This window comes from Pelodiscus sinensis, chromosome 4, assembly GCF_049634645.1.
Source record: "Pelodiscus sinensis isolate JC-2024 chromosome 4, ASM4963464v1, whole genome shotgun sequence".
NCBI lineage: Eukaryota > Metazoa > Chordata > Testudines > Trionychidae > Pelodiscus > Pelodiscus sinensis.
In genome coordinates this window covers 124,383,610-124,396,742 of record NC_134714.1, presented here as the reverse complement: position 1 = coordinate 124,396,742, position 13,133 = coordinate 124,383,610, and the positions used below count along the sequence as shown (strand labels likewise).

The window sequence follows — 13,133 nt, the reverse complement described above, 5'->3', positions numbered from 1 at the left end:
AGGGGCCAGTGCAGTGCAGATGCCCTGTCATATTCCCATTCCTCCTGGAATAGATCCTCAACAGCCTTTGCAGACATTCACTCCTGTGAGTCCTTTGTGAGGCAAAGCACTGTGGTGTTATGAACCCCCAGTGTAATATTTCTTTCCTCTACATGTGAAATATTGTGATTATTCCATATTAATTATTATTTACAGCAATTTACATTATGTTTTAGTTTTGCTTTCTGATACCTGGTGATGGAAACCCGAAGCAGAATCAGCGATCAGCTTTTTAGGGCCCTTGACAACCTTCATGAGGAAGAATTCAAAAAGTTTAAAGACAAACTATCACACTGTGCCTTTAAGGGGAAGGGTTCCATCCCCATCGGTCGGCTGGAGAACGCCGACAAGATACAAACTAAGAACATCATGATGGAATTCTACAGTGGAGCTGCAGTAGATGTAGCCATAGATGCTTTCACTCAGATCAATCTCGCAGATTCTGCCGCAAAACTCAGAAAAGAGCGAGAGAAAGGTAAGAAACATAAAGTTGCTAGAGAAGCTGGGAGGAGCAGAAGGAGAAAAAGGCTGATGGTAGGAATGACAAGTTCTGAGTTCCATCAGGAAGCCAGGGGACACAAAGTAGAGATGCCCAGAGTAGGCCAGAGTCTCTGAAATGTTCCACTCCTGTTTCAACCACTCAGCTGGCACAAGGGCAGAAAAGACAGCCAGTAACTCTCCATCATTCCCAGTGTGAGGGAGTCCTCAGTGCTGTAGAGCCAACACAGCAGTGCAGAGCAAGTGTCTCAGAGAGCAGCGGTGGAGAAGTAACTGGGGTGCATTCCCAGCTGCAGCACAGTTTGATGGGAACAAGTAGCAGCCGGAACAAGTTAAAACAGCCCCCAGGCCGCTAGGGCTGGGACAGAGACCCAAGGATCTATAACTAGAAGCTGATTACAGCAGAGAGTCTGATGCAGTAGATTACCAATAGACAGCTGTCTGGCCCAATGAGATCTTTCTGGGTTTCCAGGCAAGAATTTGTTCATTGAGGCTGATTTCATAAACAAAACACATTCAGTGCTGTACAAAAAAGCAACAATTTTCCTGTCTTTATATTTGAGATGGGAGAGAGGGCACTTTATTCCAACTGAGGCTACGTCTACACTGTGGGTATTTTGTGGAAGAGAAAATGCAAATGGGTGCTCATTTGCAAATTTCACACTCTCATTTGCATATCTTCTTTCAATTATTTTTGCGGAAGAGGTTTTTGCGATAAAAAGCCCCGTGTAGATGGGGCCATTTGCTGGAAAAAAACCTTTTGTGCCAGAGCCCTTATTCCATGGCAGGGGTGGTAGACTCTCTATCCCTAGAGGTTTATAACTCCCAGCTTGACAAAGTCCTGGTTGGGATGGTTTAGTTGGGGTTTGTCATGCTTTGGGAAGGGGGTTGAACTTGATGGCCTCCTGAGGTCTCTTCTAGCCCTATGATTCTATGAGTCCATACAAACGTTTTCCCCCAGAGACCCTCCTGTGCAGATGCAGTAAGCAATGTGGCCCACTGTTGACAGGGGCCCATAAAGGAGAAGGATGTTGTGGGGCATATACAGTCCCTCATCTCAGCAAGGAACTGGGGCCAGAAAAGGAAAATGTTTCCCTGGGAGAACTTGTATTTGGGTGTTCTTCTGCCAGCTTCACCTGCCAAGGTTTTCCCAGTCTCCATCGTCCCAGCAGCCCCTACCTCCATCCCACAGAAGAGGCAGGTGGGCAGTTTCAGCTTCCCCATGGGGGAAGACCTTAACAGTTTGTAGGGCCACTTTACTCAAGTTTGGGACAGAGCTAGCTCCTTAATGGGGTTCTCTCCTTCCTCCTTCCCTCCCATGCTCCTGCTCTGTCCTACCCCTACCCTAACCATCCTGTAGGTCAGCAGGCACAGGAACAAGCCTGGGACCAATTCTCTGGGGGAAGTCACAGCAGAAGATCTCCTGGGAGCCCAGGTCTTGACTCAGCTCTCAGATGGGTTGGAGCAGTGGGGCAGGGCAGGGGATGCCTGCTGCTTTGGGCTCTGGGTTTTGTGGCTCCTGCCCACGGTCGGGGTGAGGGAGGCAGCAAGTCCTGAGGAGGGAGCAGGGATGTGCAGCCACCTGCAGGTTCTTGCGGACAGAGTGAGCACGTGGCAGCAGTTGTGACGGCAGAAGGAGCAGCTGAAACACGGAGCCTCTCAGCAGCTTCTCAGCAATGCACCTCCTGAAGCCCCTGCAGCCAGGCCCGTCAATGCAGCCCACATCTGCCACTCCTCACTTTGGACCCCATCAGCTGCATTGCACCCTGGGGAGCCAAAGAAGCCACCACTGCTGCGATGTTGCACCCTAGGCAGTTGGGCCATAAAGCCAGTCAGTCCTCCAGCCTCCTGCACCCACCACTCTTGTGAGGAACACTGAATCATAATCTGGGGCCTTAGGCACTGCTGCTTCTTGGGGTTGGTCCCTTCTCCTTGCTCTCCAGCTCTGCTTGCAGGAGCGCTGGGCTCCTCCAGACCTGGGTGGGAGCCATTGTCAGACACCAATCTGCCAGCTTGCTCCTCCACAATCAGTTTGGGTCAATCTCTGTCACAGCCAGTGCATCATCCGGGATTGTGTCACAACCCAGCTTTGGGCTGCAGCCCCCAGTTGGGGAGCCCTGCACTAGCGCGTGTGTTTAGCAGCATCCAGAGCGCAAAGCAAGGAGCCTTTGTTTAGGCTGTGAGATCTTTCAGGCAGGAAGAGTCTTTTTGTTGTGCACAAGGGGACTTTTGCTCTTCCCAACACACAGACAATGAAACTTGTAGGTCTTGATCTTTGAGATGTGGGCAGAGGGTACTTAGATCCCCTAACTGAATCATTAAGAGATGATTGGCAAAAGTAAGGAAATATTGAATATAGTAACAAGTTCAGAATTAGGGAAAGGCCTCCTTAATCCACCCCCAGTGCTGCCTCCTTGGTTATAATTGTTCCAAATACAAATTTCCCTCTGTCACTCATCAGTGTTTATCTTAGATCCCTAAGAACTCCTGGGCTATCTAGGCCATCCCTTGCACTAGGGCAGGGCTGTCTTCTTTATAAACCTTTTCACTGTTTAATCAGCTTTGCTCTGGAACACCTCTCCTTACAAGAGCTCCCAAATTAACTCTGCCCCAGTGCATGTTGGTCTGTGTTTGTCTAATGATCTAGCCTGGTTATCATGTAAAATGCATAGAAGCACAGGTGAATCATGAACAGAAACAGAGAGAGGTCAAACAAACACAACTATCATTATGGTATTTCACAAATGGCACTCATAAAAATGGCAGCTGGTAGGAATATTTTCTTCAGGGATTAGTTTAGTGTAGGATGAAAATGCAACATTTCATCGCGAGATGGTTCTACACAGAATAGAAATGAACTTGCATTGAAATGCATTAATTTATGTCAATGTTATTTAAATGTAACTTTCCTTTCAGATTTTCATCCACATGAAAAAACATTGGCATTATCTGCAAAAGGTATGTAATAGCTACATGGGAGTTACCCCCATACAATGGTCTGCTACTTATTTCCTGGAGATATCTTTGTGTCCCCTGAAATTAAAAGTGATCAAACTCTTTAAGCCTTCCTATTTCATACCTTTAATACAGGGTTCCCCATCTACTTCCCAGAATGCAGATTACAGCCGTATCACTGCCTCCTCCCAGCCACATTCTATAAATGCTTTCCACACAGGCTTAGCTTTATCAAGAGTTTCCCAGACTGGGGAAAGCTTCTCTCTATCTTGTGTATGGGATCGCTGACTGTGAATGGGAGAATGGTGAATGGGGCATCTACTTGATAATAGATTAATGCATAATGTAAAGGAAGATGTCACATAGAATCATAGGCTGTGTCTAAACTACATCCCTTTCTCGAAATAGGGATGTAAATTAGACACTTTGAAATTGCAAATGAAGCGGGGATTTAAATTTCCTGTGCTTCGTTTCATAATGGCGGCCACATTTTTTTTCAAAATGGGGCTTTTCGAAAGAAAAGCAGCTGTTTTGATGGGGATCGATTGAAAATAAAACCATTTTTTGAAAGATCCTGTGCTTCTCAAGAAACGAGGGTTTTATTTTCGATTGATCCCCATCTAAATGGCTGTTTTTCTTTTGAAAAGCCCTGTTTAAAAAAAAAGGCGGCTGCCATTATGTAAATGAAGCGTGGGAAATTTAAATCCCGGCTTCATTTGCCATTTCGAAGTGTCTAATTTACATCCCTTTTTTGAGAAAGGAATGTAGTTTAGACACAGCCAACAGAGAACTAGAACTGGAAGGGACCTCAAGAGTTCATCAAGTCCAGTCCCCTGCCCTCACAGCAGGACCAAGCACCATCTATCCCTGATAGATGTCTATCCAACCTGATCTGACGTATCTCCAGTGATGGAGATTCTACAACCTCCCTAGGCAATTTATTCCAGCATTTAACCCCCCTAATAGTTAGGAAGTTTTTTCCTAATGTCTAACTGTAACTCCCCTTGCTGCAATTTAAGCCCATTGCTTCTTGTCCTATCGTCAGAGGCAAAGGAGAACAATTTTTCTCCCTCCTCGTTGTAACACCCTTTTATATCCCTGAAAACTGCTATCATGTCCCCTCACAGTCTTCTCTTTTCTAAACTAAACAAGACCAATTCTTTCAGTCTTCCCTCATAGCTCATGTTTTCTAGACCTTTAATCATTTTTCTTGGTCTGGTCTGGATCTTCTCCAATTTCTCCACATCTTTCTTGAAATGTGGTGCCCAGAACTGGACACAATACTCCAACTGAGGCCTAATCAATGCAGAGTAGAGCTGAAGGATGACTTCTCGTGTCTTGCTCACAACACTCCTGTTAATGCATCCCAGAATCATGTTTGCTTTTTTTTTTTCCCCCAGCTGTGTGTCACTGTTGACTCCTATTTAGCTTGTGGTCCACTATGACTTCTAGATTCCTGTCTGTGGTACTCCTTCCTCGACAGTCATTCCTCATTCTGTATGGCTGTGTCTACACTGGCAAGTTATTCCAGAAAATCAGCCGCTTTTCCGGAAAAACTTGCCAGCTGTCTACACTGGCCGCTTGAATTTCCGGAAAAGCACTGACGATCTAATGTAAAATCATCAATGCTTTTCCTGAAAAACTATGCTGCTCCCATTCAGGCAAAAGTCTTTTTCCGGAAAACTGTTCCGGAAAAGGGCCAGTGTATTAGCCAAGCAGCTGCAGCTCCCCGCTCTCACTGAATCCCATAACCACAATTTAGACATCTTGTAACCCTTTCTTAAAACCCAGTCTGACCTGCCTCTTCTCTCTCCTTTTCAGTCCCCAGTCACTCCCCATTCTACCAAGAAGCCATACAGGTGTCAATGTGTTTGATAGCAATATAGCTTATTCCTGTATGGGAAGTCAGTCAGCTACATGACTATAAGGCACCTTTATTTCAGGATAGACATTGTACCAGAATAAACTTAATACACCCTCTCAATGATATAGTGACATCAGGATAAAAACTGTATATAGACCAAGCCTGAGATCTGCTTTGCTGTTCTCCTCCATCCCTTCAGTCTACCCTAGTGGTTCCCAACCTGCGGTCAGCGGACCCCCAGTGGTCTGCGGTGGTACTGCAGGGGGTCAGTGGAAAGATTTAAATGTAAAGACGCATCAGAGGAGTAGCCAAGCTAGTCTGTAACAGGAAAAACTTTAAAACTAACAAATAGTCTAGTACAGTGTTCATGAAAGTGCTCTGCGGAATGATTTTCAGAAACACATTAACTGGCTGCCCCAGTTTGTTTATTTACTGGCGCCGCGGCCATGGAGCCTCGCAGCTCCCACTGGCTCTGTTTCATCCTTTGCAGCCAAGGGGAACTGTGGGAAGTGGTGTCCCAGCCCACGCCACTAGTCTAGCAGCACCTTAAAGACTAGCAAAACATGCAGATGGTATCGTGAGCTTTCGTGGGCACAGCCCACTTCTTCAGATGATTGGAGTATTAGAAGTCCAGACCCAAGAATAAATAAGGGAAGGGGAGGAGAAGTAAAAAGGAGAAAAAACTAGAAAAAAGGAGGGGAGGACAAAGGAGATAGTGAGAAACAGTTCAAATAGTTACAAGAGGCTGATAAGAACAATTAGCACCCCCATTGTTAGGTTGGTTGGTTAAGTCATTAGGATATGGAAGATAGTGTGTGAGACAGCACATATCTCAGTTCATACCACTTGCATAAGAATTAAAATTGCGAATGAAGTTAAGTTCCAACCCTTCTCTCTGTATTTGGCTTGTGGAATTGGCCTGAAACAAAACGGTGAGTTGGAGATCCATTAATGAGTGTCCAAGAAGATTAAAGTGTTCTCCAACAGGTTTTTGTGTATTGCCTTTTCAAATATCTGATTTGAGTCCATTAAATAATTGCTCGAAAGGGATGGGAACCACTGATCTACCCCATTTCCCACCACCAGGATTCTTTCCCTCCCAAAACTGTTGGGCTCTGCTCTTCTATCTAAAGAAACCCAGGTGTGTGAACAAAGTAACTTCCTAGTTAGCAGCCCCTGATCCCAGCTAATTCTGGTTGGGAGGGAGATACCATTTTGGGGAAAAGGCTACTAAAAATTCACATTCAGGTTTGTATGGAGTGAAAATGACCCATTATGTGAGGGATTCTATATGACAATGAGGTTTGTGAGCACAGAAGGAAGAAGACTGGCAGGTTCTTATTCTCTGCTCTTTTCTGTTTACTCACAATCTCTAGTAACTGGCCCAGCTGAGGTGTTTTAGGTCTCAGTTTGATACTTATAGCTTTCATGCACTTGCCACAGCTCTCAGCTGAGTCAGGGTAGCCACTGATGCAGCTAAGCAGGGTAAAGCCCACTTCCCCCTTTGACCCAGGTTGTGCGGGTGCAGGTGCGGGGGCGGGGGTGGGGCAGAACAAGTAGTGAAACTTGTTGAAACACCTGAAAGAAACATGGTGCATTTTTTGAATCATTTAAACTTCATTTATTTCCAAAAGGCAATGGCTTTGTGCGTGTCAGTTTTTTAAAAATATCAGTTAATGTGCCTTCATTTAAAAATAAGAGTGAATCAGGAATCATGGGTGTCGGCAAAAAACCCGCAGGGGAACTGGTAGAGCATTACACTAGTCTAATAAATGACCAAAGCTCTTGGAGAATTCAGCGTGTTAACCATGCCACTGTACACTGTAATGTGCATCTTCTCTGTCCGTGGTCTCTGCTGTGTGGAACATGGTGTAACATTATAGACCAGGGGTGGGGAACCTGCAGTCCCTGACTTGCCTGGATCCAGTGCTGGTATTGGGGAGCTGTTCTTCCAGCCCCCCTGCTCTCCCACCGTGGGGTTGAACCCCACAACATTTTCTTACCTGGAGGTTAGTGGCCCCCAATCCTGAAAAATGTTCCCCACCCCAGTTATAGACAGATGTTTAAAATTCAGTTACAGGTTGACCTATCCGATGCTCCCTGTTAATTCTTTCCAGTGCACCAAGATAAGCATTAAAGGGTCTGTTTCCCTATTTTCTATATTTTTTCTCATGGCAGAGGTTGAATAACTTGAGACTGCTTTTTCAAAGGAGGTTTTGAGCTTGTCTATAATTCTGGCTAAATTGGCACCGCTATGATTAATTATAATAATTAAAATGCATTGGTTGACAGGCATAGAGATTTTAGAGACACTGAACCACTAAGTGAAGTGAATACTGACACCTTTCTGGAAGGAGATGGTTATTCTTCTCTCTGTTCCCTTTGCAGATTGTGGCAGTGCAGTCTCACAGCTGCTTGTTGTGGGGATCTCTCCACTGCCCTTGAGACAAACCAGTCCCTGATGGAGCTGGAGCTGAGTGGGAATAAACTGGGAGATTCAGGAATCAAACTTCTGTGTGAAGGACTGAAACATGCCACATGTAAACTGCAGAAACTAGTGTAAGTCATTGCTGGGTTCCTCGAGACTTTCCTTATTAAACTAGCCTTTTCAAAGGTGCTCTCTGATTTTGCATTGGCAATATTTTGAAGTCCTATTTTCACTTACGAAATCACCTACATTTGCAGGAGCAAATGGATCTACAGTTATTGATTTGTAAGTGCAGACATTTGGGCAGGTAAATGTGGGTTTTGTACGTTCGGTCTTATGGTTGTACATAAGTTCAGAATAGCCGCATGAAAAACCATTTTCTGCGGGACTGTCCCTAGAAAATCAGGACCTTTACTTACTCTGCTCTCTGTTCACTCTGCCCATCTCCGTCTCTGCAGGGTTTGGGATTGCCGTCTCACTGATGCTTGCTGCGGAGATCTCTCCTGTCTGCTCAGCACCAACCCATCCCTGAGAGAGCTGAACCTGAGCAGTAATAACCTGACTGGCTCAGGAGTGACGCTTCTGTGTGAAGGACTCAGACACCAAAACTGCAAGTTAGAGAAGCTGGAGTAAGTGACTGTTGCTTTTCTGTATCCAAGGAATCCGTCGCAGTGTGTGCCAGGCTTCCGGCCACCGGGCTGTGTCTGGGCTGCATGAACCAATGATGGGAGTTGGGCTGAGATGTATACGTTGAGGGCGGCTGTTCATTCCATGTATCTAGGACAGGGGTTTTTAAACTTTTGTTCTCGTGACCCAGCTGAAGAAAATTGTTGGTGCCCACGACCCAACATATTTCTACTAAAGTGTGAGTTCAGGAGTGGAGTTGAGGATGAGAGCTTCAGCTTTGAGAGTGGGTCAGGGCTGGAGAAGGAGGGGGCTTACTTTGAGCAGCTCCCAGTCAGCAGTGCAACAAGGATAATAAGGCAGCTTCCTGCCTGTCCTGGCACCACAGACTGTGCTGAGCCCCAGTAGCAGCCAGCAGCAGGTTCTCAGCCAATGGAAGTGCAGAGCTAGTGCTCAGGGCAGGGGCAGATTGTAAAGCCCTGTGCACTCTTCTGCCCTTCACCCTCACCTAGGAGCTGGGCCTGTTACTAGCTGCTTCTAGGGCACAGCTCAGCCTGAAAGGTGCTGCCTTAGTACTCCCACTAATTCCCCTGCAGCAATGAGACCCAGACCCTGACATTCCATGACCCAGTATTGGGTCACAACCCATAGTTTGAAAACCAGCTGCTTTGCACACACAAGGGCAACCCAGGGGAGAGGGTGAAAGCAGCTTTAAGTCACCTTTGCATAATTCTAACTTCAGGTTGGAAAGGACCTGAAACCATGTCATTTAGGTACCCTGCCTCCTCCCGAACTCCTACACCACAGACTGCACAAAGCAGCCTGTGACCATCTGGAACAATGCTAGCACTGAGGCTTGGGCAGTTGGTACGGCTGGGGATAGGGGAGGCAAGACCCCAGCCCCACCTACAGGACCCCAGCCCCTGCCCCTTCTGAGGCCCTGCTACCACTCTGGGGAGGGTGGAGGTGGGCAGTGTATCAAGTATGTGTGCCCCCTCACCACCACCACAGGGAGGGGAAGAGATGGAAGGGAGCAAGAGCATGTCCCAGCCTTCCTAGCTCCAGGAGAATAGGGAATGGGGGTGGGGGCATCAATACTTTGCCCCCAGAACTCCTAAAACAGGAGTTCCAAGAGCAGAGTGTGGGCGGGGCCATGCCTGGCAGTTTGGGAAGGCAAAGCCTCCCCCTATTTGAGCTACCAGACACCCATGCACTGAAGGAATTCCCTCCTCTCCCATCAGCTAGGGGCTGTTACTGCCCTGTATGCAGGAGCATCAGTGTACAAGGGCTACAGAAGGAAGGAGAATTGTCCCCCATCACTGTTCCCTGTAAGCTGAGCATTTGGGCAGCCACCCAGGGTAGATTCAGATGCCATCCAGCTGTTTAGCAGAGCACCCACAGCCAGCAGCATGGGTTTCTATTGGTGGTGCACATCTGCATGTTCCTATGTGCACCTACAATTTATTCTGTGCATGGATGTAATAAATTAGAGGAAACATTGTCCGTCCCTCCCCCCCCCCCCCCCCCCCGTGTGTGTTTTTCATGAGATGCAAGATTTTCAGGGCAGGAACTGGGACTTCCCAAGTGTTTGTCTAGAAGTTTGTGGAGCTGGTCTAGAATTTCCCACTGATATATATTTTCAATAGAAAATTATGATTTCTTTAGAATTTATATTTTGTATGGGGAAGTGGCATTTTTTCCCAAAGCTCTATCAATTTTTTCAATTTGGGGGGGGGGGGAAATTAGGGAAATCAAATGACAATATTTAATTTTAGGGTAGGTCAACATCAATCATTCTGTCTGCTTGAACTGCCACAGTGGCTCATGGGAATGGTAGTTTGGGTCCCTCTTCCTCCCCGTTGTGGGTCAGCAGTGACCCAGTATATACCTTCCAAGATGGGCCTGCACTGCAGAGCTCAGTAACAGGAAGAGACTGGGATGCATCATTTCGAAAAATATTTTGAAATAACGGGTGGCTTGTGTAGACATAAGGTAGCTATTTTGGGATACCTCTGGTATCCCAAAATAGTTATGCACTGTAAATGTACTCAGTGTAATTTTCTTCTTGTAACATTGACTTTCCTGTCATCTGTGGTTTTAAAATTGCAATTCTGTCTTAAGCTTCATTTCCACAAAGTCACTGATAAATATTTACAAATTTGGCACTAGGTTCATTGGTTTTTGTCATGGTTCATTTTTGTTTTTACAGCTTATCTGAAAGCCACATTGACGAAAGAACAGCCACAGAGCTGGACACAGTGCAGAAAATAAAACCTGGCTTGTTGATTGTGCATTATCCAGGATCCATCTCTCAGAACCCAGGTACAGAAACAAGGAGGATGGCATGTCTTCTGTCTCAGTGCCATGCATCCATCTGCAGACTAACAACTCGAAGTACAGACATGATGTGGAACATTTTTGTGATGCACTATTGGGGCATCGGACTTGTGCTGATGTTAAGCATTGCTACTTATTGCCTTCACTGGCTATTATATATTTGTGTCTGAAATGAAAAGCTGTATGAGGTATCAATAAATCTTGTGGCAATTTCTGACTCTCTTAAAGGAATTTGTTGGTGTAAGAGGTATTTAAGGGGGAATTGATTTCCTAAGCTGGGGTTTCAAACACCTGATCCTGTGTATGATGCACTTTTTGTTGCTGCATCACATACTCAAATTCAGTTTTTCTTTATTGACTTTTAAAAGTAGCCTTTTCTTTATACCTATGAGATCAAGGCTTTCATGTCTGTGAAATGAGCATCACTTCTCCAGTGCTATCTGGATGAAGACTCTGGGAAGAGTGACACTTCTGCTAATGCTGCCCCTACATTAATCTCTCGGGGGTTGGGTTAGTTCATGTTAACATTGAAGTGTCACCCCTGGGATTTAGAACTATTGCACTGCTGATCGTTATCGTGGATGGAATGGGGAAGAGAGGCGGAAGCAGGATCCTATAGATGGGAGTGTAACATCCCTGGGGCACAGTCTGGAACTGTAGGATCACTGAGTCCCCTTAAACTCTTCAGCCTGCTCTATCTCTTATAATGCTGTGCTAGCAATAAGCCGCAAACCCCTCCAGGTCCTGTGGTCACCAAGAGGTGACGTCATTGACCTACATTTATACTTTCTCTCCAGATGTTGGGAAGATCTTTGATGTGTGAGGCAGGGGTTACACAGCTCCCATGGGGTACATGCCTCTCTGAGGAGTCTCTGGGAGAGGGGATTCTTCCTCCTGAGTTGTCAATGCATGTCCAGCCAGTCTAGATTTATCATTGCATTGCATTGCTTGTATCTCAGTGCCATAAACTCATCTCCAGAGTATGGACTGGGATTTCAGAATGTACGTGGTATGTTTTTGTGGTACACTGGGAGGTTGGACTCATTCTGCCATTAAGCATTGCTACATATTCTCTATTCAGATATATAAAATATTTAAGAGCCTGAAATGCAAGGCTTATGGGAGATTAACTGATCTAGAAGCAGTTTTTGACACTCTGAAAGGAGCCTTAATAGTGTAAGAGGAGTTAAGTGTGTATTGATTTTCCTTTAAAGCACGGTGTCAAACATCTGGCCCATATGATGTATTTCTGTTGCTGCATCAAATACTTAGATTCTACAATGTCTAAGCTTTCTTAATTAACTTTTTAAGTGTTACTTTCTTAGACTCATAGGCTGTGTCTACACTGGCCACTTATTCTGGAAAATCAGCCGCTTTTCCGGAATAACTTGCCAGCTGTCTACACTGGCCCCTTAAATTTCCGGAAAAGCACTGACGATCTACTGTAAAATCATCAGTGATTTTCCGGAAAAACTATGCTGCTCCCATTCAGGCAAAAGTCCTTTTCCGGAAAACTGTTCCGGAAAAGGGCCAGTGTAGACAGCACAGATTTCTTTTCCGCAAAAAAGCCCCGATCGCGAAAATGACGATCGGGGCTTTATTGCGGAAAAGCACGTCGACATTGGCACGGACGCTTTTCCGGAAAAAGTGCTTTTCCGGAAATACTTATAACGGAAAACTGTTCCATTTTAAGCATTTCCGGAAAATCATGCCAGTGTAGACATAGCCTTCTGTTACCCTGATGTTCACCCATTTACAAAAATACCGGAGACTCCAAAATATCTCAGATTCTCTTACAGAACCTCCCTAAGAAGTGAGCCATCCTCTCTCTTGTACAAATTCAGGGCTCTTTTTCCTCTCAGACACTGAGAGTCTGTGACAGTCTGTATCCTTGTATTCACTCCTTTGCTGAAATATGATACATTTTGTACAAAGTATGCCTTGTGCGATATAATTTGAAAACTCACAATTTGTCCTGATATAATATGTGTGGCAACATATCATATAAAGTTATAAAATTCCTTTGTAGGGTATTACTAACGTCAGTTCCAAGACCTAGAAAGAACCACAAACAAGTTCCTTGAAGACCAAAGGAAGCTGATGCTTCAGTCAGATGCCAATGAAATCAAATGTATCATCACCTCGTTAAATGGCCACTCTTCAGCAGGAAAGAGGATGTGGGTGAAAATGTACATCTTGACAAACAAGGATGTTGGTGTTCCTGTCTACACAGACTTTCTAGTTCCTGAACCTCAGCTGGTGATGGTTCGCCAAGAATAGAAAGAACTATAGGAAGGGAGAACAAACACCCCTTTCTATTCCACCCTTTCTCTCTACTCATGGCAACAACAACACATGAAAAACAAAGGAAGCAGCATTAGACTGGGT

At 45.4% G+C, this 13,133-nt stretch overlaps 1 protein-coding gene across 1 annotated transcript in view; it reads left to right on the top strand.

Annotated features, from left to right (window-relative positions):
• Window positions 1-10,915, top strand: part of LOC102456154 (NACHT, LRR and PYD domains-containing protein 3-like) — a 54,492-nt gene extending 43,577 nt beyond the window's left edge. The window contains exons 9-11 of the mRNA XM_075928801.1: window positions 7,745-7,915; window positions 8,243-8,413; window positions 10,618-10,915. Of these exons, the coding sequence (XP_075784916.1) occupies window positions 7,745-7,915; window positions 8,243-8,413; window positions 10,618-10,915 (640 nt within the window). The remainder of the gene's footprint in view (window positions 1-7,744; window positions 7,916-8,242; window positions 8,414-10,617) is intronic.
• The last annotated feature ends 2,218 nt before the right edge of the window (window positions 10,916-13,133 follow it).